The sequence below is a fragment of the Cervus canadensis genome, chromosome 3 (genome assembly GCF_019320065.1).
Source record: "Cervus canadensis isolate Bull #8, Minnesota chromosome 3, ASM1932006v1, whole genome shotgun sequence".
Taxonomy (NCBI): domain Eukaryota; kingdom Metazoa; phylum Chordata; class Mammalia; order Artiodactyla; family Cervidae; genus Cervus; species Cervus canadensis.
The window spans coordinates 112526832-112554697 of record NC_057388.1 but is presented as its reverse complement, the minus strand read 5'-3'; the positions used below and the strand labels follow the sequence as shown (position 1 = coordinate 112554697).

The window sequence follows — 27866 nt, the reverse complement described above, 5'->3', positions numbered from 1 at the left end:
TTATATTCATGGCAACCCACTCCAGTATTCTTGCCTGGGGAGTCCCCAAGGACAGAGGAATCTGGTGGGCTACAGTCCATGGGGTTGCAAAGAGTTGGACATGACTGAAGTGACTTAGCACACACAGAAATTAACACAACATTGTAAATCAACTCTCAGTGAATAAGATAAATTAAGACAACAACCATGATTACCATATGCAAAATAGATAGCCAGTGGGAATCTCCTGTATATTGCAGGGAGCTCAAATCCGGTGCTCTGTGACCACCTAGAAATATGGGATGGGATGGGAGGTGGGCGGGAGATTCAAGAGGGAGGGGACATATGTACACCTATGGCTGATTCATGTTGATGTGTGGCAGAAACCAACCCAATATTGTAAAATAATCATCCTCCAGTTGAAAATAAAAACAACTGCAATAGCAACTACTGCAGCAGACAAAGGCAACCAGGCCAGGAAAACCAAGGCTCTGATAACAGGGACTAAAAACTGAAGTCAACCACTCAAACACCAGGAAGGATGTTCAGGGCTGGGGTGAGCCGCTGGAAAAGTACTGGTGGACATTTGGGGAAGCCTGTCACTGTGACGAGGCCGTGTGTGTTTGCTCACTGGAGCCCATCAAAGCCAGGCTTGACTCTCCCTGGCAGAAGAGAGATAGGTGGCTACATTTCAAAGGGGTAGACAGCTCCCACGTCCTTGAGACAGTTCTGGGTTGTAAAACTGGCAGGAGGCTTTTAAAAAGAGCTACATCTCAAAGAGGCAGAGAAAGAATTTGTAATTACAAGTTTTCTAAAATAAATGATCCATGGAAAGGGAGGTCAAGAGTCAGGACAGACGAGTCTGAAGCCGTTTGGCGGAGGAGAACATGAACGAGCTGGGCAAAAGGTGGCCTGATTACCCCAACTCTCCATCAACCGTGCCTCTGTCTGCACTGCAGATGGCCCCGGCGGAGACACAAGAACCTGCCCTATCTTTACAGTCAGATCACCATTCTCAGCGGACTCTAAGAGGGCATCATCTCTCTGTGTTGTAGTCCATTCACTCCCCCCAGTCCCATCAACCCCCTCCTACCTTCTCCTCTCCCATCTTTAAAAAAGAATATTCTTTCACCCCACGTTCTCCTCCAGCGACCATCTAATTTATCTCCCCCTTGTAGCATGTATTTGGAGAAGGAAATGGCAACCCACTCCTGCACTCTTGCCTGGAAAATCCCATGGACAGAGGAGCCTGATAGGCTACATTCCATGGGGTCACAAAGGGTCAGACACGACTGAGCAACTTCACTTCACTTTCTTTCCTGCGGCATGTATTACTGATGTAGTTGTCTAGACTCAGGTGTCTCGAGGCGCTGTAACCGCCTCGCTGGAAAGGAGATGGGATGACGAATGCCGAAAGCAGCTGCTCCATCCGCAGGTGTTATCATCACACCCACAGGATTTTATCAGAAGGACATCTGTCCCTGCTGCCTGGGCTGCCGGCTGGCAGGGAGGCAAGAGCAGGATTTTTAGTAAGCAGATAAAGGCCATATTATTATTCAAAAATCCTGCTCTAAGGCCACATGCTTTCCTGGTCACTCAGCTGGTAAAGAATCCACCTGCAGTGCAGTACACCCTGGTTCAATTCCTGGGTCAGGAAGATTCCCTGGAGAAGGGATAGGCTACCCCATCCAGTCTTCTTGGACTCCCCTGGTGGCTGAGTCGGTAAAGAATTTGCCTGCCATGCGGGAGACCTGGGTTCGATCCCTGGGTGGGGAAGATCCCCTGAAGAAGGAAATGGCTACCCACTCCAGTGTTCTTGCCTGGAGAATCCCCATGAACAGAGGAGCCTGGTGGGCTTCAGTCCACAGGGTCAGAGTCAGACGCGACTGAGCACAAAGGCCACACGGGGGCGCCGAGAGCAACAGCGAGGCCAGAACACAAGTAAGAAGCCAGGAGGGACCTCGGACCTCGGAGGCTGGGGGTGTCTTACGTCTCGGCCTCGGGTGTTCTGGCTTCGGGAGCTGAGGGCCAGGTCCCAGGCTCAGACAAACCACAGCCCAGCCATGGCCCGCCTTCCAGAGCATTTTAGATAAATACGGATAGATAATGAAGAACAATTCAACACTCCTAAGAACTTCTGAGCTGAACAAAAATGTCCCCAGAAGCCTAGCTTGCCAATGGCGGCCTTGAGATTGCCACAAGACCTTCTTTTGTGCCCGGGACTGAGTCAGCACTTTCTGAGAAGCAGAGAAGGAGGTTAATCGCATTATATACTTGGGAGTCGTTAAGAGATTTGATCACAAATGTTACTGCCACACACACAAAAACACGTGAGGGAGAGAGGCGTTAACTAACCTCGCTGAGGTAAACGTGTTGCAGTATATACAAAGATCAAATCCTCTCACATACACCTCTGTTGTGTGTTCAGTCGCTCAGTCGTGTCCGACTCTTTGTGACCCCATGGACTGTAGCTCACAGGCCCTCTGTCCCTGGCATTTTCCAGGCAAGAATCCTGGAATGACTTTCTGTTCCCTTCTCCAGGGGAATCTCCCCGATCCAGAGATCGGAACTGCGTCTCTTACATTGGCAAGGGGTTCTTTACCACTGAGCTGCCTGGGAAGCCCAATCATACACCTTAAACTTACATATATTATATGTCAATAATATCTCAATAAAGCTAGGAAAAACTTAAAAACTAAAAAGTCACCCTTCTATTTAAAAACATAAAGCTCGCCACAAAGATACGACACTCAGGTCCCCTGACTCCCGATCACAGTGTTTTCTGTCCTTGATGACATGCGTCCCAGAAGCCTAATGAATTATAAGAGAGCCCAGGCATCCAGGGTTCCAGAGGCTTCTCCAGGGCCCCACAGAGCACCTGGAATTAGTCTTTCATCAGGAGATGTTGGTGACTCTTCTAGAAATAACCCACCTAGAAATCACATTCTGCATCAGTACAGACAGGAAGCAGGTTCTATTATCTTGCTTCCAGAAAGTGGGAGCCCACCTGGGGAGGTAGAGGAAAAACCTGCAGGGTCCCAGGTGACAACAGAGGAGCAGGTGTCTGGCCTCTTCCTGCAGCTCTGTACGTGGTCTGACTTTTGGGCCGTGAACTTCCATCGCCTCCCGCAGACGTCTAGTATGTTGCCTTCTCCTGAGATGCGCCTGTTCCAGGTGAGGCCTGAGACCCCCGCCGAGTGCGGTCTCTCCGGCCCAATTAGTCCTCCTCGGCTCCCCAGTTTCTGGATGGCACTGTGCCCACCACAGATCACAGGACTCCTCAGATTGCATCTGGTCTCAGGGCGATTCCGCACAGAAAGGAGGGTTCTGGCCTCACCGGATCTGCAGCATCTTGAAGGGAAAGATGAGGCGGGGACACTTCAGACTCAGTACTCACACCCCATGCGAGGGGGCACTCACAGCTAGCACTAGCAGGAAGGTTTCAGGCAAGGAAAACTCACCTCCATTCTGTTCACAGTGGAAATGAAGACAGTCTGGCTACCATTTCTCAAACCCTTCAAATTAGAGAAACAGAAACTCGTTTTATTCTTCCAGCCCGAGTGGCAGTTCTGGAGGGTTTATCAGGGGCCTTTGAGAAGCCCTGGAAATCCCGACCCGCCAATCACTGCATTTCCACACCCCTGCTCAGGTGCCCTCCCAGCCATGGCCCTCCCTGCTCAAGGGTCCCCCCGACTCTCCCCACCATGCGCCTCCTCGGCTGGCCAGGTGGGACGCAGGCGGCCAGGGTGGGGTGGTGCCTGTCCCACGCTGGGACGAGGACTCAGGGGTGCAGCCCCGAAATGGACATTGAAGGAAGCTCTTTGGAAAGATGGGGACACATCGCACTAAGTGAAGTAAGCCAGACAGAGAAAGGCAAATACCACCTGATACCATTTATAGGTGAAGTCTGGAAAAATGACACAGATGAACTTATTTACGAAACACAGACAGACCCACAGCAGAGAAAACAAACTTATGGTTCCCAAAGGGGTAAGGGGGGGAGGGATAAAGTAGGAGTTTGGGATTAACATATACACATGACTGTGTACAAAATAGATAACCAACAAGGACCTACTGTATAGCACAGGGAACTCAACGCAATATTGTCTAATAACACATAAGGGAAAAGAATTTGAAAAGGAATATATATATAGATTCCCAGGTAGCAGTAGCGATAAAGAACCCACCTGCTGGTGCAGGAGACATAAGAGACTCGGGTTCAATCCCTGGGTCGGAAAGATCCCCTAGAGGAGGGCATGGCCTGGGAAATCCCTCTGGGCAGAGGAGCCTGGTGGCTACAGACTATGGGGTCACAAAGAGTCAGACATGACTGAATCAACTTAGCGCACACACACACATACACACACATATATATATAACTGAATCATTGTGCTACACCCTTGAGACTAACACAACACTATAAATCAATTATACCTCAATTGTTTTTTAAAGTTAGGAATACATAACAACAACAACAACAAAAAAAAAAAACAGGGAGACACTCCCCAACAGGCACTCATGCCTTTCTTCAGGCAGAGAAACAGAAAATTCCTGTTAGGAGCCAGTTCACCCAAGATCACAGCTAGAAGTGGCAGAGCTGGGATTCTAACCCAGTTTTAACACCGAGACCCACGCTCTTCCAACCTTAGCCATTTCTGCACGGTGGTCACTGAAAAGTCAGCGGAAGCACCAGCGATGCAAACAGCAGTTCCGTGGCATCCCACCCTCCCCCATCCCACCTCATCCAGAAAGAAGACCCAGAGCGTGGAGCACAGAACCTGTCTCTACTAGAAGCTGAATTAACATTGCATTTCCTGATGCACTCCCTAGTCATTTCTAGCTTTCCTTAGAATTTTTCTAAGTTCAGGCAAACACGGAAATGACTTCCAAAAATTCAAAAGAGCAGCCATTCACTCAGAGAACTCTGTTACAGCTGAGCATCAACCTCTGAAATCCTGGCAGGGGCTCAGCATCCCCCACCGGCCCTCTTAGTATTTCAGAGGCATTGCACCTCACTCCCACACCAAGGGATCAGACTCCTCTGTAATCATAATCACACCAAAGACCTAGGATTCTCTCAGAAGTGCTTTATGTTGGTTTTCCTTTTAAACACATTTAGTTCAACAACAACAACCCTCAAGGCATTCCAGCTTAGAACTGCCATTCTGGAGGTCAAAAATTGATTCATACTCAACCAGCTGATTGTCTTTGAAGCAATTTTATTTCCTCAGTAGCATTTGGGAAAGTTTTCAAATTTTCCAGTTAATGTATCCTTAAGTCGATCCGACCACGAAGCAATTTGGCTCAATTACCTATTTAATAATTAGATCATCTTTCCTCATCTTGAAGAGACCGGTATATGACATCACCCCTTAAGAGGACATCCTCTGGGCTCCTCCCCATCCTCATCTTTTGGACAAAAGGAAAGGGCTCGAAACCAAGACTTTAAATCAGCCTCAACCATTTCCTCCCCGCCCCAAAACTTTAGCTTCTTCAGAAGTATTAAGAAGGGAACATTCAAAGGACTAGAAGGATTGGGCTCAAACATACTTCAACTTGTTATTACAGAAATCTTCTAACACATGACAATGGTAGACAGAAGGCTGTAATGACCCCCAGCCCCTCTTACCCAGCTTAAAATCATCAACACACAGTCAATACTGCCTCATCTCTAGCTGCACCTCCTCACACCCATGCCTCAGAAGGTCTTGAAGCAAATTTCAGAGAGCATTTCATTCCCCGTGTATCTCTAAAGATCCTTTCATTATGTAAGCACAATAACCTAATTACTAATTCCATATTGTCAAATATCCAATAAGTATTCCAATTTCCCTAATAACAGCTATGTTTTATCAATCTTTTTATTGACATATAGCTGATTTACAATGTTGTGCTAATTTCTGTGTACAGCAAAGTATTTCAGTTATACGTACATACACGTTCTTTTTTAACATATTCTTTTCCATTATGGTTTATCACAGGGTATTGAATATAGTTCTCTGTGCTATGTAGGCAGACCTTGCTGTTTATCCATGCTATATATAAAAGCTTACATCTGCTAGCCCCAACCTCCCACTCCACACACTCCTCAAGCCCCTCCTCTTTGGCAGTCACCAGTCTGCTCTCGGTGTCCGCCATTCTGTTTCTGTCTCATAGACAGGTTTGCCATGCTAAGCTGCTTCAGTCATGTCCAACTCTGAGACCCCATGGGCTGTAACTCGCCAGGCTCCTCTGTCCATGGTGTTCTCCAAGCAAGAATACTGGAGTGGATTGCCATTCCCTTCTCCAGGGGAATCTTCCTGACCCAGGTATCGAATCGGCGTCTCTTATGTCTAACCTGCATTGGCAGGTGGGTTCTTTATCACTAGCACCACCTATGAAAGTGAAAGTGAAAGTCACTCTGTCGTGTCCAACACTTTGTGACCCCATGGACTATACAGTCCATGGAATTCTCCAGGCCAAAATGCTGGAGTGGGTAGCCTTTCCCTTCTCCAGGGGATCTTCCTGACCCAGGAATCGAACCCAGGTCTCCTGCATTGCAGGCTGATTATTTACCAACTGAGCTATCAGGGAAGCCCACTATGGATAGGTTTATTTGTGTCATATTTTGGATTCCACATGTAAGTGTAGCGTCTATATTTTAAAGACTTGCTTACAGATGAAAACAACACACCGTTTTCAGCTGGTCTTTGTTCTTCCCACTCTTGCTATATTCTTCTTTTTCTCTCATCCTGCAGTCGACTCGGCAGCCTGTGGAGTTTGTGCCTCACCCCATTTGGGGCCTACTCCCTTTTAAAAAGTCCCTTTAAATAAACTTTGATGAGCAAACTTTCATTGCCGGATTTTTGGCTCATTCCCTTTGGAAAATTACTCCACGTTTTCTTCTTCTCCCCTCTTGAAACTCAGGCGAGAAATATATGTTGAAATTCATTACCTCCATATTTCTCTTTTCATCAACCTTTCTGTTATCATCAACCTTCCCTTCATCTCTAAGGGGACAGTTTACTTTACAACTCTTTTTTTTTTTTCTTTTTTGGACTAACTTCCATAGGGCACTCTGAAAGCCTCATGGTTCTATTTATTCATCCAGCAAATATTTACTAACCACCTACACAGTCCCTGACTTGTACACTGTAATAAAAACGTGGCAAGGCAGGCCCCAGAGAACAAAGTCCAATTCACGCAACTCCAGTTCTCGAAATGTGCGCTAGAGGGCGCGTCTTTCCCGTTGGCATCTGACAACTCTACGGGCAGCCTACACCTCAGGACACAGTCAAGCGATAATCTCACACAACTTGCCCCTTAAAAACGAAGTAAATTCCATTTATTGGATTCACGGACAAAAAGAGAAATAAAGAAATTACATAATTCCCCCCAAAGGTCCATTTTTCCAGACACCACAGGTAGAATGCCTAGGGCTTACAGGTTTGGCAAAATTACAAAAATGTTAAAGACTATTTTCATTCCAAAATACCCAAAGAAAACTGAAAAATTGAAATCAATAAACCTTCAACTGAATGTCAATGAGAGTGACATATCAACTTTGCTAACTGTTAACTGTAGACTCAAAAAGACTTCCTTACACTTAAAACAATTAACAAGTTTAATTCTCTATACAATAAAATTTCCTGAATATGCCCCAGTAACGGCCAAGAAACCCAAGTCAGCTGACACAACCAGTGTTTATACAGCACCTAACCTGTACCAGGCATTGCTCTGGGCTGTGGATGGACAGAGTCCCACTGCCCTTGGTGCTTACATTTGACGAGAGAGGTAATGAACAAGCCAACAAATAAATAAACAAGGTCAGGTCTGTGATCATTGTGACAGAGGAAATAAAGCTGGTTGATGGGGAAAAGAACAGATAGGGAGCTCTTGAGTCAAGTGTTTAGAAAATGTCTCCATGAGATGACAGCTATACAGATATCTCAGTGAAAAGAGAGCGCTGGGAATGTCTGGGAGCAGAAGTTTCCAGAATATTCCAGGAAGAGGGAACAGGGGCAAAGTCTTATCCATGAGAGTGTGAGGTTTTAAAAGATAAAGAAGAGTAGGAAAAGCACAAATAACAAGTATTAGGATGTGGAGAAAAGGGAACCCTCCTACTGTTGATGAGAATGTAAATTGGTGAGTCATTATGGAAAACATTACAGAGATTCCTCAAAAAACTAAAAATATAGTTACCATATGATCCAGGAACCCCAGTCCTGGGTATATATCTGAAGAAAATGAAAACCCTAATTTGAAAAGATATATGCACCCAATGCAATGGTGCAGTGGTAAAGAATCCCCCTGCCAATGCAGAAGACAGAAGACACGCGGGAAGATCTGGATCGGGAAGATCTCCTGGAGAAGGAAATGGCAACCTGTTTCAGTACTCTTGCCTGGAGAATTCCATGGATGGAGGAGCCTGGTGGGCTACAGTCCATGGAGTCACAAAGAATTGGACACAACTGAGCAACTGAGCACACACACAATGTTTACAGGAGCTTTTTTTACAACAGCCAAGATAAGGAAACAACCAACTGTCCATTGACAGGTGAATGGATAAAGAAGATGTGGTGTATATATATATACAACGGAATACTACTCAGCCATTTAAAAAATGACGTTTTGCCATTTACAGCAACAAGGATGGACCTGAAGGGCATTACGCGTAGTGAAATAAATCAGCAAGAGAAAGACAAATACTGTATGTTATCACTTATACATGGAATCTAAACTATAAAACAAATGAATAAATGTAACGAAGCAAACAAGCTCACAGGTATTGAGAACAAAACTAACCATTACCAGTGGGGAGCAGGAAGGAGTGAGGGGCAAGATAGGGGTAGTAGCCCCTCAGGCTCCTCTGTCCATGGAATTCTCCTGGCAAGAATACTGGAGTGGGTTGCCATTCCCTTCTCCAGGTGATCTTCCCGACCCAGAAATCAAATTCAGGTCTCCTGCACTGCAGGTAGATTCTTTACCATCTGAGCCACTCGCAGGTACAAACTACAGAGGTATAAAATAAATAAGCTACAAAGAGATGTTGTACAGCACAAGGAATATAGCCAGTATTTTATTATAATAACTTTAGAGTATAATCTATAAACAATTTGAATCTCCATGTTGTATATCTGAAACTAACATAATGCTAATATCAACTATACTTTCACTTAAAAAATAATAACAGAGGAGGAAGGTATACTGAGATGAGGAGAAGGAAGGTATACCAAGATGAGGAGGAGGAAGACTGCTTTTTCTGAATCTACTGATATGGCCATGCTTTTTCTCCATTAATCTGTTACAGTGGTATATTTCTTTAATAGATTTTCCTTATGTTGAAACCTCTTTATATTTTTTTACTAAAGCCTTTTTGGTCATGATGCATTTTTAAATATATTTCTGGATTTGACTCGCCAAGATTTTATTTTGGATTTTTGTGGAGATCCTCATATGTGAGATGGGCTGAAAATTTTCCTTCACTGTCCTGTCCTTGTCTGGTTTCATTTTCAAGATTATACCAGCCTCATTAAAACATTTGGGGATATTTTCCCCACTATTCTCTGTTTATATATGAAGAATTATCTCATCATTAGAGGTTGAAAGCCTTCCCAAATAAAGCAATCTGGGCTCCTATTTTAAAAGGTAAATTTTACCTTTCTTATTATTTTTTCTCCTCCTTTGGGCATATTCTATTGTTCTTTTCCTAACTTTTTAAGTTAAACTCTTGACTTCTTGATTTTCAAAATGTCCTCTCTTTTGATGAATATATTTAAGGGTAAAATTATAATTATAGTTGCATGACACAAGATTTGTAAGGTGGTGCTTTCACAGTCATTCATTCATTTTGTCATCTTTTTGTTAATTATAGGCGTACATCTTTTTATTGCACTTCACAGATGGTGCATTTTTTACAAACTGAAGGGTTATGGCAATACTGTGTTGGGCAAATCTACCTGCGTCATTCTTCCCACATCATTTGCTCACATCATGTTTGTGTCACATTTTTCCAATTCTCACGATATTGCAAACATTTTCATTATCATAATATGAAATAATGTTAACATATTACATTATAGTAATCTGTAATCAGTGATCTCTGATGTTACTCTAGGACTTACTGAAAACTCAGATAATGGTTAGAATTTTTTTGTAATATAGTATTTTTAAATTAAGTTGCCATACATGTTTTTTTTAGGTATAATCCTACTGCACACTAAACAGACTATGCTGCTGCTGCTGCTCAGTCGCTTCAGTTGTGTCCGACTCTGTGCGACCCTGTAGATGGAAGCCCACCAGGCTCCCCCGTCCCTGGGATTCTCCAGGCAAGAACACTGGAGTGGGTTGCCACTTCCTTCTTCAAGGCATGAGAGTGAAAAGTGAAAGTGAAGTCGTTCAGTCATGTCCAACTCTTAGTGACCCCATGGACTGCAGCCTACCAGGCTCCTCCATCCATGGGATTTTCCAGGCAAGAGTACTGGAGTGGGGTGCCATTGCTTTCTCCGAAATGGACTATAGTATAGTGTAAACAGAATTTTTATATGCACTAGAAGACAAAAAATTCACCTGATGCTTCATTACAATATTCACTTTATTGCGGCAGTCTGAAAGCAAACCCACAATATCTCACAGGTGTGCCCGTATTTCTAATTTCATTGTATTCACAGAATACAACCGCTCAATGATACCTATTTTTTTTAATATCATCTCATAAGTGGGACTGTTGTATTCACTGGCTCTGTCTGTTGATTTTCTTATATTGCAAGATTTCTTGAATATACCCAGAGTGATGGCCAAGAGAACAGTCCCCCTTTATATAACCCTCTCCAGGCATTCAGGAGGAGTGACTGCAAATACTAACATACACCAACCACAGAGTTCATGGGAACAGAAAGAAGGTCCAAAGGGGATTTTTTTGTCGTTGTTCCAACTCCAGCACCCTACCCAGAGCTCGAATCCAGTCAAAACCAACATGCCTTCCACCTATCCTGGGGAGGGGTGGGGCGGCAGAGAGATTTGCACATTAAAGCGAGGGAGAAACCAGAGTCCAGGGCTGGACTGGTCAGACCCCGGAGCCTGTCAGCTGACCCTCCCTTCCGGGAACACGTGCTCAGGCGTCTCCGAGTTCCCCGGACTGGAACTTTCGGTGGAGCCACTGGGCCTGCGCCTGGGATGCCAGCTCCAGGCTCACAGGTCACATGGGAAGCACGGGGAGAATGAGCTCCGTCCGAGGGACAGTGACTAGTCACATCAATCCTGTCCCTGGGACCCTGCAGCTGGAATAAAGAGGGGCGCGCAGAGCAGGCTGTCGAGGGCATTGGCAGAGAAAACAAGGCAGCTGGCCCGCTGAGCCAGCATGGAGATGAGGTGGGAAAGCGGGGGCCCAGCGTCCTGCTCCACCAGCCTGACACAGGCTGTTACACACAGGCCAAGCGCTCCCCAGCCCCTGGGACTCTCCAGGGCCCATTCTTCCTCCAGGAGCCCACAGCGCACCCCCCAGTCGTTTCTGGGGGTGCTCGTGTGCACTGGAGGCTGCCTGTCCCCTCTTTCCCCCAGCCGCTGTCTCTGCCACCTCTCGGGACCCACGGGCACCATCACGCCACCCCGCTCCCGAACCCCTCAGGCCCCACACCTGGACACAGTCCCTGCTGCTACTGTAAACTCAGGCTCTCCTGAACCCATGCGCCTGAACCCTGATCTGGGATGCTGCCTGTCTGCTAGCAGGTTTCCAGGGATGGGGAAAGACCAGCTCAGCCCTTGGGGTCTTTTCCACATCTCAGAACCCAGTCCCCTCATGCTCTGCCTAACAATAGCCTTTCAAAAATGATTAGTACTGAAACAGATCGCCAGCCCAGGTTGGATGCATGAGACAAGTGCTCAGGGCTGGTGCACTGGGATGACCCAGAGGGATGCAATGCGGAGGGAGGAGGGAGGGGGGTTCAGGATGGGGAACACATGTAAATCCATGGCTGATTCATGTCAATGTATGGCAAAAACCACTACAATATTGTAAAGTAATTAGCCTCCAACTAATAAAAATAATTGGGAAAATAAAATAAAATAAAAATGATTAGTATTAAACACAAACGGCTTCCCAGGTGGTGCTGGTGGTATATAACCAACCTGCCAAGGTAGAAGAGGTGAGAGATGCGGGTTCCATCCCTGGGTGGGGAAGATCCCTTGGAGGCGGGCATGGTAACCCACTCCAGTACTCTTGCCTGGAGAATCCCATGGACAGAGGAGCCTGGCGGGCTACAGTCCATGGGGTCACAAAGAGTTGGACACGACTGAAGCAGCTTAGCATGCGTGCCCAAACACAACAAGCTAACATGCTGGTCTGAAGCATCTCTGTTTGAAATGCTACCTAAGTCTAAGGCTGGCATGAGAAAAGCAGTGGTTGTCTGTTCTACGTGGGTTTCACCACCTCACAAAGGACACAACCACCACCAATCTGTCCACCAGCGCTCTCTGATGAAAACCTACAGCAGCAGGCAGAACTCAATACTAGTCACGATCTCGTCTGCGCGAGATGCTTTGAGCGTGTCATTGAGCGTGCATGTCTCAGCGACACTGCCTTAGATTGAGGTCCTAAGAAGTGGAGCCTGAGCCAAAGATTCTATTCGAGGGGAATGAGAAGTGTTGGGAGGGGCTCTCTGGAGAAGGGGAGTGGGACGCAGGCTCAGGTGAGGGAAGGAGCCAGGGATGTGGTCTCAGCTGGAGCACAGAGTCGCCTGACCCCCAGCACAGGCTGCCCTCAGATCTGGCCCCACACCCGGACACAGTGACTGCTGGGTCAGCACTCGCTCGCAGTGGTGGGGATGGTCTGGGAGCAGCCCCCAGGCTAGGCAGCTGTGAACCTTGGCAGTCAGCGCTGGAAGCAGCTTGCACACGGAATCCACAGGGTCCCGGCAGCCTCCACCGCAGACATCCTCTCACCTGGGCGTTACTAGGGTGAGGAGAGGGAGGCTTAGCGATGCTTCAAAGGAGGTAAAGAGGGGACTCAGGGAGGGGGCAGCAACGGGGTGGAGGAGCTGCTCTGCTTTCTCAGGACCCGCCCTTTCCTGGACCTTTCTCTCCTGTGCTGTGCTCTGGACTGATGGAAAATTCTCATAAAGCCAGGCTGGCCAGGCCAGGCTGGGCCCCGCCGATGAATGCTCTGGTCCCTGGGGACGTGGGACGGAGGGGCATTGTGTCTGGGATCCTGGACCCTGGAGGATCCTGGAGGTGGAGACAGAGTCTTGTCTCTACACCCCACAAGCTGCCTAAGACAAATGACATGCTTCAGTCCCCCCGCCCACACTTTGAACATGGCATGTCAGAGTCAAAAAGCCCACCCGAGAGAGGTGGGAAAGTGAGCTGGGGCAGACCACCTGCACAAACGACAGCCTGGACCTCTTGTTAAAGGGCCGTTTCTGATTAGAGTTGGGAGTGGGCTGCAATTTTGCAGTCATAACAAACCACGGGGTTGCTGGGCAGAGCAGGGGTGCTAGACTGCCACCTGGAGTCCACTCGCCCACTCTCTCAACTCTGGTTTTCCCTGGTGATTCGTCCCTTCCCCCTCCACACACACACACCATGGCCTCCAGGTGGAGCTGAGCCTCTCGGGGCGGCATGTGCCCAGGCCAGGCCGTCCAACACATGGCCCTCCTCGGATCTGGTGGAGCCACTGCTCTGGCAACAAGCATCAATGGATGCCAGCCGAGGACGGTCAGCCCTGCAGCTGGTTCTGACCCCAGGGAAAGAACTGAGCCTGGGCAAGCAGAAGGCAGAGCTGCTGCCCACTCCTTCCTGCCCTGCGAGATAAGGAGGCAGCAGAGAGGGAGATGGGCTGCGTCCCGGCCTCACAGTCAAGTCCCCGCCCTTCTCAGTTACAGATCCCACGGTTCCCCTTTAAGGTGTCAGTGGATCTGAGTTGAATGAAGTTCCTGCTTTGACTCACCCCGATCTGAGCCAGGTCTCCCAGGCCCTTGTCCACGAGTTACCCTGACTTGGGACCCTCATCAGCTGATAGAGACAATTGATGCAGCCCCAGGTCTGAGTCGAAAAGCGAGGCATGGAAGGAAGTTTCGGGAATGAGCCTGTGGCCGTGACCAGGCCCAGCCCTCACCAGGGGCAGGAGGGGAAATCACTCATCCAAGTCTTGGCAACCTGGCGGCGGGCCTGGCCCAACCCCAGACTCCAGCGCCTTCTGCGGCAGGAGACTCCGGGCTGTGAAGCGAAGTGTCAGCGGCCGGGCCCGCCTTTGCTGACACGGCCCTGCCTCTGAGTGGTCTCTGCAGTGCACACGGTTTGCACACATGCTCATTCGAGTCTCACAACCCCTGACGTAGGAGGAGCAGGAAAGAAGACCCGAGTCAGGAGAGAGACAGGACCGGCCAGGGCCTCCCAGTGGGGATGGGCTGGTGCCCAGGCATCCCGGAGCTCAGGGACCGGCAGAGGGAACCACCTCGAAGGTTCTCAGCAGTTCTGCCTGGCCGCCAGCTGGGCAAGCTGCGGGGGCTTACTCCAAGGTGACCCGATGTCTATCTATTACCCAATTCCAGTAGTGGTCATCATCCAGCTGGGGGGAGCCCAAGCTGACTCACTGTTGTGACTTTGGAGCTCCATGACCTTGAACATAACCCCCTCAGGGTGGGGGAAAATGAAGGAGGCCGAGGCAGAGGCTTCCCTGCTTCCAGCTGAGCTCAAATGACCACTCCTCACACGAGCTGATGTCAAGAAAACATCAATCCCCGTTAGTCAGCTGCGACAGGCATCGGTGACCTAGGGAGACATCCAGCCCGGACGTCCAATGCCACACACTCCTGAGGAGCCAGACCCGGTGGGGGTTGGGGTGGTGGTGCAGGGGGATGGGGTCTCTCCTGTCCCACTGCCCCAAGGAGGGGAGAACCCGAGGCCTCCCTTGACCTCCCATTATTGTCCAGGAGACCAGCCCACAGCCCAGTAAAATGCACTCAGTGGGCACACCTCCCCCCAGCCTCCCAGCCCACGGCCTCCAGCCCTGGACCCACCAGCCAGTGGGCAGCTACTTCCTGGGTGTATGAGCCCAGCCCTGCACTAGACCCTGCCGGGGTTCAAGAAGGAAGGACGCGGCCCTTGCCTTCAGGGAGCCCCCCTTCTCAGCGGAGGTCTCACGCACACAGAGGAAACTGGAGTATAAGCCTGCACATACCTCTCAGGGGCAAGATGGTGTGTTAACTCAGGGACTGTTCCGAGGACGGAGGAGTGTGTGCTAGGTGGTTCTGGAAGGCAGGCCTGGCGGAGAAGAGGGCTTAGGAGGGTGGAGCGGAGGTGGGCGGAGGGGCACAGGTCAGACCAGCACCAGGGGAGGCAGGAGATGAGCAGAGCAGGGGCGTCTGCAAGGGTGCCCCCAGGTGGGCCAAGGACCCAAGTGAGGGGAGTTCCAGAAGCACAGGGCCTTGTTCTCTGACCCCCGCAGAGCGGCCTGTTATCCCAGAAGCCAGTGTATGGCAGGTGGTCGGTAAGAACCCACGTGCAAACTGCACCGGAGACCCATGGGGGCCCCCCAGCAACCCTGCCTGAACCCCAGCTCAGCCCTGTGATGCCACCCCCCATCTCAGCACAACTCCCCTAAGTCCTGGCACTCACATCCCTGGGATTTGACCTACATGTCATAACTAAAGGCCTCTCCCACCCCCGAGGGTTTCACTCCCCAAAACCCACCTTACAAAGTCTGGTTGTCCTCAAAACCCCAGCCCGGCTGTAGTGGGTCCCCCTTTTTCTGAGGGGTGGTTCATTCTGGGGAGGCCAGGGAGCTCCAGGCCAGGTGTGAAGCCCGGAGGAGCCCTCACCCTGCGGCCGGCCCCAGCCTCGCCTTCCTCTTGTTCCTCTGTGCCCTGCGGACACACGGAAGCTTGTCTGCCAGCCTCTCTCCCTGCCCAGAGCTGGCGGGCACCAGTAGGGAGGTGCCACTTCCTCCCCAGCCTCCCTCCTCGCCCTCTCCGCATCATGCTGAGCCAGCACTCAGGAAGCCAGAACAAGCAACCCCAAACCAGAGGAGAGTAGACCATCCCCCCGGAGCTTCCCGATGATGACGGCGGCTGGGGAAGGGGACTGAGGCTCCTGACGCGCCGTCTGTGGGGTGTGGAAGAAGACAGTGGCTACCCGGGGCCCCTCCTCAGAACTCTTTATTCCTGAAAAGGGAAGAAAGGTCGATGGGTATGGAATGGGGAAAACGAAATGTGACTCGAACGAAGACCCTGACCCAGGGCTCTGTGTCAGCTCAGGAAGGAGCAGCAGGCTGGCCCCAGGGCCTGGGGATCTCGGCCTGGAGTCCCGGAGCTCCGGGAATCCCTCGTACATCCTGCGTCCCCGTGAGTATGTGTGTCTTCCTGGGGAGAAGGTTCATAACCTTTGCCATCTTGTCAGAGGGCTTCGTGAGCCCAAAAGTGTGAAGAAACGACTGCCCTGAAAGGAGAGGGAAGCCTGCAGGCGTGTTCATCCCTGGGGGTGGTCTTGCCTCTGGAGCCGGGTGTCTGCTTCCACGTTTCCTGTCTCTGGTGGGCCAGGCGGGAGCACAGAAGTTGGCTCCCCACACAGGCACCATCGCTGCTACCACGGGAGAGGCTGGGCAGCCAGGACCACCTCTTCTTCGGCCGTGACTCCCAGCAGGCCAGGGGAGTTTTTCCACCGAGGCACAGAGTCTGTCTCTGATTCCAGGCTCCATCAGACCCTCTGCCTTCACCTCCTGAGGTAGGTCTTCTTAGGGGACATGGCCTCATGCTGGGGCACAGGCCCAGGGCCCCATTCTGAGTCTCTGTGTCAGAGGCGCCCTGCACACTGCCCAGAGCTCCTGACCACTCCACATCTGTGCATAAAGACGAAGAGACCAGGGTCAGGTCTCGGGTGGAACATGGCCCCGCCCAGACCCCCTCCAACTCAGTCAGGGCTAGGAGGGAGCAGTCATGGGCCCCCTGCACCCAGTCCAGGGTTTTGCATCCTCTTAGCCCCTACCAAGCAGCCCAGGATTATAATCCCATTTACCAATGAGACATTGTGGGTTCAGGGTACTTGGTGACTTGGTTCCAGATGTCCCCGGTCCCGACTTAATCTCTTAATCTCCACCACTAAGCACTAGTCCACACTGCAACAGCCACCGACGGGTGGCAGGCAGAGGACAAGTGATCCCCGAGAAGCCACATGGCTCTAAGGAAAGGGGGGAGGGCAGAGACGGGTCTCCAGCACTGAGCAGCAGTCTGGGTGTGGAGCAAGGGCCCTGTGGGGGCAGGTCCTCTCCCAGCCCCCAACTGCTTTCTTCCCAACCCACCACCCAGGAGGTCACGTCCCCTGAAGACACCCTTATCTCCCACCAACACCCCTGCCCATGCTCCTACCACATGGTTCCCGCTTCCTCAAAGCGCCATTTTCCCACCTGTAGGAGCATCTCTTAATGATGGTACAGTAGAGATACAGGGTCTTAGGGTCCAGAATCCAAAACGAGGTCCAGGCCTGCATTGCTGCACCACTAACTCCTGTGTGTGACCCAGGGCCAGCCTGGGGCTGCCTCACTTTCTTTGTCGACCACACGGCAGAGAAGCCCAAGCATCAGCTTGGAATCTGAGGCCTGGGGGACAGGTCATGGCTCGCCCCTTTCTCACTGCATGACTTTGGCCAAGCCTCTCGGGGGACCTCAATTCTCTTGCCTGGATGACCCCAGGACCCCGGTCCCACTTCCATCTCTCCTTCATGCTTCCAGTTGTCCTTGAACTGCACTCGGGCTCACTGGGCTCTTTCCATTAGACATTTTGGTGTCCCCTCCCCTTGCTACAAATCCTTTTTTAGAGCAAATACAAGCCTCCAAGTTCGGACCCCCACCTTAGAAATCTTCCACACTCTATGGAAGGTTCTATGTTCCCTATGAGTCCCCAGGACCCAGCTCAAACCATCAAATTGCCTTGGGTGTCGCCAGCCACCTCCCCACCCTCCAGAACACTTTCAGTCTGTCCCCTACGGTAGCAGGCATCACCCTGTATGAGCACCCCAGGGACAGGGCTATGCTCCTCCCAAGGACCCCACTCAGCACACGGCTTGGCACACTGGGGCACTCAATTAATGATGTCACCCCCTCTTATCTGCTAAACTTACAGTCCTCAGAACATCCCCAGGAGGAGGAGGCCCTCATCTTCAGCCCCTACTTATACAGAAGCAAACTGCGTCTTGAAGTGAAATGACTTCTCCAAGGTACTAAGGAGGAAGCACTTGTGCCAGGAGACCTTGGGACTGGGGGAGGTCTGAGGACTGTGGAGAGTGTCCTCTCTCCGGGCGGCTTTTAATTCTGGCATTCAGGGAGTGAGGATCTTGTAAGACAATAGTCCTACACCGAGAAGCCCAGTCTGCCCCACCTCCCCCACGTGACCCCCAACAAGCCCAAGAGGGCTCTGGCCAGCGCCAGGTCTCACCTGCTCTAAGCTGGGTGTGCCTGTGGAGGAAGACCAACACAGGGGCCCAAAGCAGGCGTGTGCAGCCACCCGGAGGGTCCTGGAGGAGGAACGGAAGGAGGCGGCCCAAGCCCAGCAGCGGCCCGCTCCTTTTGAGACCCCCCAAGCCAGCCCTCACGGTCTCCCAGGATCCCATCCAGAGAGGGGGCCCCAGCCCAGCGGCATCTCCAGGGGTCACAGATGCGGCTCTGGGGCGGGAAACAGTCGGCGGCGGCGGCGGCAGGTTCTGCGTGCATCAGAGCACGCGGCCTAAATGGGCCGCCTGGCCCTCGGGCCCGTGGCCGTGACTGCGCTGGTGGGTCTTCAGCGAGCCCTCCCGCGCGAAGCTCTTGCCACAGCGGGCGCAAAAGTAGGGCCTGCGCTCCCCGAAGACGCCGGGGCGGCGCGGGTGCGGCGCGGGCATGCGCGCGTGGGTGCGCTGGTGGTTGAGCAGGAAGCGCGGCTCGCGGAAGCAGCGGCCGCACTGCGCGCACTGGTGCGGCTTCTCGCCGCTGTGGATGCGCTGGTGGGTGAGCAGGTTCTGCTTGAGGCTGAAGCAGCGCCCGCACTCGGGGCAGGGGAAGGGCCGCTCGCCCGTGTGGGTGCGCTGATGGACCTCTAGGTTGTGCTTGACGCTGAAGGCCTTGCCGCACTCCGGGCACACGAAGGCGGCTGCTCGGCCCGCCCCGGCGTGCGCCTTCTGGTGCCGCACCAGGCTGGGCTGCTGGGCGAAGGTCTGGCCACACAGCGGGCAGCGGTGCGGCTGCTCCTCCGCCGGGTGGTGGATGACCAGGCCTCGATCGTCCCCCAGGCCCTCCTCCCCGTCCCCCGCAGGGGACCCGCCCCCGGAGGATGCCAGCTCGGTCATGGGCACGTCCGGCTGCAATCACCGGCCCCTGAGGAGGCAGAAACAGAGAGAGGAGTCAGAGGGCACCCGAGGGTTGGCCAGCCCCCAGCCTCAGTGCCCATCATTCCCCAGTCTTGTTCGAGCCAGTGTCCCCCTGCTGGAATGTCCTTCTTTCTTCTCTACCCCTTAATTACATCCTACCCCTCCTTGGGGCCTTTCTCAAATGACCCCTCCTGCTAGAAGCCTTCCTTGACCCCTCCAGCCTCTTTTGAGCCACGTGGCCCAACCCTGTGACCCTCATGCATCACACAGCACACAGGGGCAATCATGCCACTTCTGTCTCCCTAACCTGTGGGCATCTTAAGGACAGGCCTGCTTCCTTTTATGACCCACATCAAACGCTGTGCCTACCACACAAGGCACAGAATAAATGCCGATAAGTAATACTCAGAGGCTTCCAGTCTTATAAGTTGTCCTGAACCCGGGTGCACCTTATCCCTCCAACCAGAGTCTCAGGGAGGAGGGGAGGGACAGACATCCCCAATCTGGAGGGGAGGGTGGGGTCGACAGTGATTTAAAGATATTTTTGCAAAGCTTAGAAGAAACAAAACAAAAGCCCTGTAAACTTGAAAGTAACCTCAGTTAAACATTAAAGGCAGCAGCTCTTTGTTTATCAAAATGAGGCATGCCTGTAAAAGGTTTGCAAGTCACTGAACCACAGTGTGAGCTCGCAGGGGGCGGGTCTCAGCTTGATTCCTCTTGGCATCCCCCCAGCAAAGCCTGGCCCAAGGCTGAGGAACACTCAACAGCTCAACAAACAGCCCCAAGTTCAGTTCCATCTCCTTCACGCTGCTTCTCCTAAGGATCCTCTTTCCCAGGGCACTGTGTCCCTCTTAAATTGTTGCCCACAACACCCTGAGGAAGGGGCAGGCTTATGGAACCCCAATTTATAGATGGGGAAACTGAGGCTCAGTGAGGTCGACTTACTTGCCCAAGGTCGCCCAGCAAGGTGAACCAGGACTAGGCTGTAAATTTCCTCATTGTCAAAAGTTCTTCTCAATGTCCTAGCTGCACACCAGCTAAGCGTCCCTCAAAACACACACACACACACACACACACAGAAGACCACCACTCTCCCGGCCACCACAGGTCATCAGGACCCAAAGGACCACTGCTTCTGTGGGGTGCTGTCTGTGGCCAACACCCTCATGCCTCCCCAAACCCTGGGTTCCAGCTCCTGCAGAGCAGTAAGGCCTGCTTCGAGGGGCCAAGCTGACCTCCCCCCATGCTTTCCCCCGCCCCTATCAGGGAAGCCTCCTGGCCCTTCACCTGGACCTCCATGCAGGCCTTCACACTTCCAGATCTCCCTGCTTACCACCGCCTCAGTGGACCTACCAGCAGAGTGGGGTCCCAGAGGTACCCCCTCTGTCTTCTCCTGCCCTCAGGCCCCCGGTGGAACACCACTCATCCCGGGGAAGGGGACAAGGACTACTTGCAACAGACCCCACCCCCAACTCTTTCCCCAGGCAGCTGCACGGCCGTTTGCAAAGACAGATCATCTCTGTCCCCTTGGGCCAATCTCAGCTTGGCCTTGTCTCTGAGCCGCCTCCCCACTCCCCCAGCTATACCCCTGGCCGAGGGCCCCGCCCGCCGAGAGGGTCTCAGGCCACGGTCCCCAGTCTCTCCGGCGGCAAGTTCCTCCATCCCATCCCGCACTCACAGCCCAGGCGGCGCCCCAGGTCCTCCGGCCTCCAGCAGTGGCTCTTTCCTCGAGTCTGCGCTGCCCAAGGCAAATACGGTAACTCTCCGCAATGCCTCCGGGGGCCCCTTCTCCCTCACCCCCAGAAAGACGGCCAACCTCCAGCACCGCTCTTCTTATCAGACCGCGGCGTGAATCGGAAGAGCTGACCCCACCCACCCGACCCCCCGCACACAACCTTGCCAGCTCCTCGGGCCAGAGCGAGATCCTGGAGAAATATGGTAAACTCTGCGTCGCAACCCCACCCCCACGAAAATATGTAGGCCTCCCACTCTGCTGCAGCAACCCACCCCATTCCGCTGCAAGCGCTGGCTCCCTTAGGGAATTCGTGCAACCCACCCCGCTCCCGCAACGCCGGGGGTAGGGGGAGAAACCACGCCACCCCAGATAAATACGTAATTAAGTCTCGGCGCTCGCCACTCCCGGAAAGGGTCTGCGCGGCTCCCGGCAAATACGGTAGCGCGCCCGCAGTAACCCTCCCCCAAGGGTCCGGCACCGGCCGGGGTAAATACGGTAATCTCCCGCCGCGGCCTCCGCCCGGGACCCGGCCCGGGACTCACGAGGCGCCGCCTCCCCGCAGCCCGCCGCTCCGCCGCAGCCGCCAACGTCGCCGCAGCCGCACAGCAGCCCCGTGAGGCTGGGAGGTCTAACTCTCCCACAGCCTGGCAGGAGCACCGAGGAGGCCTGCGAGCGGGGCTCCCGCCAGGGGCGAGACAAGGAACCAGGCGGAGGGCCGATCGGGGGGGGGGCGGTCAGGACGCCCAGGCGGGCGGGCGGGCGGGTCGCCCCGGGTCCCCTTTCCCCAGCCATTCCCGGTTCAGGATTCCCCGAGGCCCCCCCACCCCCCGCCCCGATCAAGCAGTTAGAGCAGTCTCGCATCCCTCATCCTACGGCTGTGCTGTGCTTGGTCGCTCAGTCGTGTCAGACTCTTTGCGGCCCCATCCATAGACTGTAGGCCGCCAGGCTCCTCCGTCCATGGTGCTTCTCCAGGCAAGAATACTGGAGTGTGTTGCCATTCCCTTCTCCAGGGGGTCTCCCCCCACCCAGGGATTGAACCAGGGTCTCCCGCAGTGTAGGTGGATTCTTTACCGTCTGAGCCACCAGGGCAGCCGAGCTACTCTAGTTAGGCCCACAGACTGGCGCCAGCGTCTGGGAAGCTGGGTCTGGGGGGCGTGGGAGGGACAAAGCCTTTCCTTGCAAGAGAGAGAAAGGGGTGAACGCAGGAAACTGTCCCCCCACTCCCACCCCCGGGGAACCTTTCTGAGCAGGGGCTTCATGGGTGGGAAACCGAGCCCAGCCTACCACCAGGTTATGCCGTCAGGATGACTGGGTGGAATAGAAGAGACACTTATTCCCCTACCATGCCATCCTTCCCACAAAGGAGCCCATTACAGTCAAACTAAAGACAGCCCATGCAAGAGCCACTTATAACACCCTGGGGAGGCAGCTGGTGTGGGCAGAGCTAGGCTGAATTCCAGCTTCCAAATGTCACTTAATAATACACCTTACCTAGGCATTACTCCTCTCATTACAAAGCCCTTTCCCATGTATTATCTCGCAGCAGCCTTCCAATAACCAGTGCCGGCTGAACCATACAAGTGTTATTATCCCATTTCATAGATGGGAAAATAAAATAAAATTGAAACACAGAGCAACTCTGCCAACACCCCACCCCCGCCTCTCCCCGTCCCCCCTTCCCCCACTGCAGAGTCCAGGTGGAAAGGCAGGCCCAGCTCTCTCTCCTTGGCATCGCCCTGGTCCCTCAACAGAGAAACAGAAACAGCATGCTTACCAGGATCAGAAGGAATAATCTCATCCCAAAGGGGAAAATACCTCCAAATTTACATTTTACAGATGAAGAAACTGAGGCTGGAGAAGGAAAATGATTTTTTAAATTAAAAGTGCTAGAGGAACATTCTGGGCTTCCCAGGTGGCACTAGTGGTAAAGAACCCCGTCTGCCAATGCAGGAGACATAAGAGACTCAGGTTGAATTCCTGGGTCAGGAAGATCCCCTGGAGGAGGACAAGGCAACTCACTCCAGTATATTCTTGCCTAGAGAATCCCATGGACAGAGGAGCCTGGTGGTGGGAGAGGCAGGACAAAAAGAGTCAGAAAAGACTGAAGCGACTTAGCATGCAAGCACTCACGCAGAGGAATATCAGTTGGCCCTTTCTGCCCTGGCCCTCTGCAGCTGCTGCTGCTAAGTCACATCAGTCGTGTCCGACTCTGTGCGACCCCATAGACGGCAGCCCACCAGGCTCTGCCGTCCCTGGTGGATAAAACTGCTAGGATTCCAGAAGGTCCAGGCAGGGCTCCTTACAGCAGACAGTGGGTATGGCTGTTGGGGTGGCATTATCCCTGATGAAGGCTTCTGGGAGGCACAAGCCTCCCAGCCTCTGGAGGTGCCCCCCATAGCCCTACAGGCACCCCAGGTGCCTTCCAGGGCCTGGGAAATGAATTCCAGGTGGGGGTCCATCTGAGAGTAAAACCAGTCTCTCACTCCTGACACCAGCTTTCACAGCTCACCCCGTGGACCAGTTCACCGCAGCCGGTCCCCTCTTGGGTACTCTCAGCCTCTGAAGGACCCACCCCCATCCACACTCCTCCGGTAGCCCCTCACTGAGGTTTGTGGAGCTCCACAGGAGAGACACCCCAAGGAGATTGGTATTTCAAATAGAGTCAATGGTGGGGGCAGAATGCTGGGAAAGCCAAAGACGTGAAACCACCAGGGTAGATGTTTACTCCAGCGCCAAGTGTAGATCTCCCACGGCATTGACGAAAGGACCCTCTAACCACTGACGATAACCCACACCCACACCCTACCTGGCCCGTGGAGCACCCACACCCCACCTGGCCTGTGGAGCACCCACACCCCACCTGGCCCGTGGAGCTCGGTTCATGAACAGCCATGCCACCCAGCTCTCTTTGGTTGCAAACGTCACCTGCCAGAGCGAACAGCTTTCATCTCTCCCACAGGCTACAGGAGAAATGGGAACACTTAGGAAATGACCAGATTTCTCAGAAGCAAAACAGTATACCTGAGGACGTCACCCTTATTTTTAGCAGCTGTGCCATATTTCTGGGTAAGCTACATAGAAAGGGAAGGAACACAGCCGGGGTCAGGGTAGTGGAGGCGGACAACACCACCTCAAACTCGTCACTCTCAGCAGAATGCCCAGGGCTCCAGGAAGCCTCCTTCCTCAGCCCTGCCTGTGTGTGTGATTTCTGCTGACTCACTTCATGCCTCTGGTTTCATACACAGACACCCCCGCACGCATCTCCTGCTGCCGTTTGCACGTGCTGTCGTGAGCACAATAGAATGGCAGCGTGGAAATATTCTGCAAACGCAGTCACGCTTCTCCGTCCACGCAGGGCCAGAGGCTGGCATGGAGATCCCCACCACTCCAAAGAGGCTCATGTGACAGCTGGACTCGGGACCCTAAAAAAAAGGCCCCGGGCTGCTCACAGCCAAGAACAGCTGGCCCGTGAGCCCCCTCTGGGTAAAGGCGTGTCCAGCTCAGCTGAGTCCTGGCCAGGGCCCTGTATTCCCTCCCTCCCCCGCCTCTGGGGTACACTGGCTGGACCAGCAATCCCCGTGACTCCCCTGGACCCGTGTGCTCCCTCGCAGAGGTCAGCCTGGTCATCCTCTGTCTCCCCTAGCTCTGGGCTGCAGCCCCAGCACTTCTGCACTCAGTTCAGGGACCATGCTACCGCCCTCCATCAGCTCATCCCATCTCCCCAGATTGGATGGCTCTCTAAGGGGACTTAGTTCACTTTGGTTTTCCCACCAGGTCATGAGCTTCAAAGGGCAGGACTCAACATCTCCATATCCCAAGAGCCCAGCATATCATAGACCCTCAGTCAGTGTCTGCCGAATGAATGAATGCACGTCTGCCAATTACATCTGGGGGCGGGGCACAGCCAGCAGGTGTGCTGATGTGATGTGTAAGGGGTGAGGGGCTGCAGGCAAGTTACAGCCCCAGCCACGGCTCTGAGGGCCAGGAGGCACTTCGAGACCTGGATGGTGCTGTGGGGCTCTGGACATGAGTTCTCATCTGCTCCAACGTTCTTTTTCTTTGGAATTAAAACCCAAGATATGACCTAGGACATCCATTCGACCCCTAAGCTTGTAGCCTGCTTGATACCAGCTAATTTCTATAGCAACTGAGCTCTGTTTGGGAAAAATATTTTCTTCTCTTTCCATGATATGACTTCCATTTCTACAAATGCCGTGCAAGTAGCCAGATATGGAGGTTCATTTTTTAAATGACAACAGCAATCATTTATTGACTGAGTGCTGTGTACCAGGAACCCACACTACATGCTGTACCTAGATGACTTGCCCAAGGTCCCCCAGCTTACATGGTTAAGGCCAGAATTTAACCACAGGACAGAATCTATCCACTATTCCTAACAACAAAAGAAAGCTCCTTTTAGACTGGGGTGAGAGATGGGGGCAAGAGAAAACATGTCTATTTCTCAATAGGAGCATTATTCCTAGGGCTGTACTGTCCAATAGCCACGTGTGGCTCTTTACATTGAAATTAACTAAAATAAAATAAAATGGAAAATTCATGTTTTCTGAGGTCCTCCACCCCACCAGCCACAGTTAAGTGCTCCACAACCACACGTGGCTGGTGGCCACGACATTGTGGGGCACAGATATGGAACATTTCATCATCACAGAAACTTCTGGATGGTACTGGTCTAGGGCCCCTCCCCCTCCAGAACTGGGAGACTGGTCTCTTTTTAACCCAAAGATCAACCTATGCTGGGATCATTCATTTCCGTCTATCTGCTGGGATCATGTAAAAGCCTACTGTTTTCAGCCCCAAGGACTCCTCTTGCCAAAAGGTCAAGGCTATTTCTTTAGCAAACCCAAACTACTTTAAAAAAGAAAAAGTAAAAAGCTCAGCAGAGGCTCCACTTCTGCCAGGCACTCCCTGCCAAGTCCCTGCTGGTCCTCCTCTCTCCCCTGGTTCAGGGACCTCTCCCTGGCGGCTCGCTGGGGCTGGGCAGTAGGGAACCACACTCTCCCAAGAAGGCTGCCATCTGGCTGGCTGAGTCGAAGCTCATGCTGCTTGCCAAGGACAAGCATTTGCCCAGTACCTAAGGCATTTGTCATAACTCCCAGCCTGCTCCTAACAAAGGACACAAGGATGCTGCAGGCAGTTCCTGGAACCCCACCCCACCAAGCTCATCCGGTGTGTTGGAAGCTTGGCCCCGGGTCCCCACTGTAGACTTGCACTTACGTGGTTGTGGATAGGCTATAAAGAAGTCTTTGAAGATCCTGACTTATTTACTCAAGGTTGTTTTCTGTTCCCCCATGCAAGCCTTTAATCTCAGCATGCTCTGGAACATTTTGAACTATAAAACACGAGGCCAGGTCTGACCTTGTCTTTGATTTTACGGCATGCCTCTTCCTAAATTTTCTCTAACCTAGTTTGATTATTTTTAAATGAAAGGGAATTAAAAATTGAAGCTGATGATGCCAGACCTCCCTCGGAGAGGCCTGAACCTTGCAAAGGTGGAAGAAGTTTAGGCTAACAGGAAGTCTAAGACCTACCACCCACTTGCAAGGGGACTTGGTGAACTAGTCCCACCCTCCCCACCTCCTCCCCTATATCGCTGTCCTGCCCAGTTCACAGCTCCCAGTGAGATGGCAAATAAGAAAACCTTGTCGGGAGAGCCGGGGCTGGGGATAATTTGTTGAAGAATTAACTGTATATAGATTGTTCCAAGCTATGTATCAAAATGAACTCCTCGAGGGCAGGGACTGTGACTGCTGTAGACTGAACTGTGTTCCCCAAATTTGTATATTGAATTCCTGACCCCCAGTATGATGGCATCTGGAGATGGAGCCTTTGGGAGGCAATTAGGGATTAGGTTTAGACAAAGTAGCTCCAATACTTAGGTCACCTGATGTGAAGAGCCGACTCATTAGAAAAGACCCTGATGGTGGGAAAGATTGAAGGCAGGAGGGGAAAGGGACAACAGAGGATGAGATGGTTGAATGGCATCACCAACTCGATGGACATGAGTTTGAGCAAGCTCTGGGAGATGATGAAGGCCAGGGAAGCCTGGCGTGCTGCAGTCCATGGGGTCGCAAAGAGTGGGACACGACTGAGCGACTGAACAACAAAAGTGGTAAGAGTGAGGTCCGCGTGGTGAGAGTGAGGTCCGCCTGGTGAGATGAGTGTCTAAGAGGAAGGGAGAGACCAGGTCCTCCCTCTCTCTCTACTTCTCCCTCTCCCCTCTCCGGCCCACCACGTCAGGACACCAAGAAAAGGCAGTTGTCTACAAGCCAGGAAGCAGGCCCTCAGCAGGAAAAGAACCTGCCAGCTCCTTCATCTTGGACTTCCAGCCTCCCAGACTGTAAGAAACACATGTCCATCGTTGAAGCGCCCAGCCTGTGGTGGTATTCTGCTGACCCGAGCTGACGAAGACAGTGGATTCTTCATCACAGCATCTGTGAGGTCTGACACAGTGCCTGGCACACTGGAGGCTTATTTAGGAAATCATGGGGCAGAGCTTGTTTAGGCTCTGCCATCCCATCATCCTGACCTGGTCAATGGGACCTGCACCTCAGTTACTCTTGGTCTGATGGACTTGGTCCTGTCCCCATTGTGACCCAGAGCACCCATTGTGAGGGGGTGGGCACCTGGGGTCAGTGAACAGGTATTCATTCTCATGACTTTGGTGGCCGGGAGTGGGGGGAGGAGGCAGTGGATGGGGCGCTGCAACCAGACCTCACTAACCCCAAATCCTACCAATACAGCTGTTTGATTGATCTGATCATCAAACACAGGACATTTGTGAATGGTAACACATTCATTGTACAGAAACTCCTGCCCAGCTGAT

At 52.4% G+C, this 27866-nt stretch overlaps 1 protein-coding gene and 1 long non-coding RNA gene across 12 annotated transcripts; one reads left to right on the top strand and one right to left on the bottom strand.

Moving 5' to 3' along the window:
* Positions 1-48: 48 nt before the first annotated feature.
* Positions 49-21765, bottom strand: LOC122438853 (zinc finger and SCAN domain-containing protein 2-like). Of its 10 annotated transcripts, none has more exons than XR_006268669.1 (5): positions 16966-18082; positions 15646-16789; positions 3441-3494; positions 2912-3330; positions 49-1479 (listed from the first exon to the last, which is right to left on the bottom strand). XR_006268669.1 is itself a non-coding variant. In XM_043464085.1 (3 exons), exon 2 carries the CDS (start codon positions 19264-19266, stop codon positions 18655-18657), a length of 612 nt encoding a protein of 203 aa, XP_043320020.1. In that variant the 5' UTR covers positions 19267-19294; positions 21565-21765; the 3' UTR covers positions 16093-16789; positions 16966-18654. The 10 variants fall into 10 exon arrangements, 6 of the variants coding, with proteins under 6 accessions (XP_043320020.1, XP_043320018.1, XP_043320016.1 ...); XR_006268671.1 differs by lacking the exons at positions 49-1479; positions 2912-3330; positions 3441-3494 and adding exons at positions 11957-12907; positions 14547-14724; positions 15134-15216; XR_006268672.1 differs by lacking the exons at positions 49-1479; positions 2912-3330; positions 3441-3494 and adding exons at positions 11957-12907; positions 14547-14669; positions 15134-15216.
* Positions 21131-27640, top strand: LOC122438855. Of its 2 annotated transcripts, none has more exons than XR_006268673.1 (3): positions 21131-21225; positions 23982-24088; positions 27281-27640. It is a non-coding gene; the product is annotated as an uncharacterized LOC122438855 (long non-coding RNA). The 2 variants fall into 2 exon arrangements; XR_006268674.1 differs by lacking the exon at positions 27281-27640 and adding an exon at positions 24797-27023.
* The last annotated feature ends 226 nt before the right edge of the window (positions 27641-27866 follow it).

Coding starts and splice junctions, on each gene's coding strand:
- LOC122438853 (XM_043464085.1), bottom strand. CDS start 19,266: ATGACCGAGCTGGCATCCTCCGGGGGCGGGTCCCCTGCGGGGGACGGG.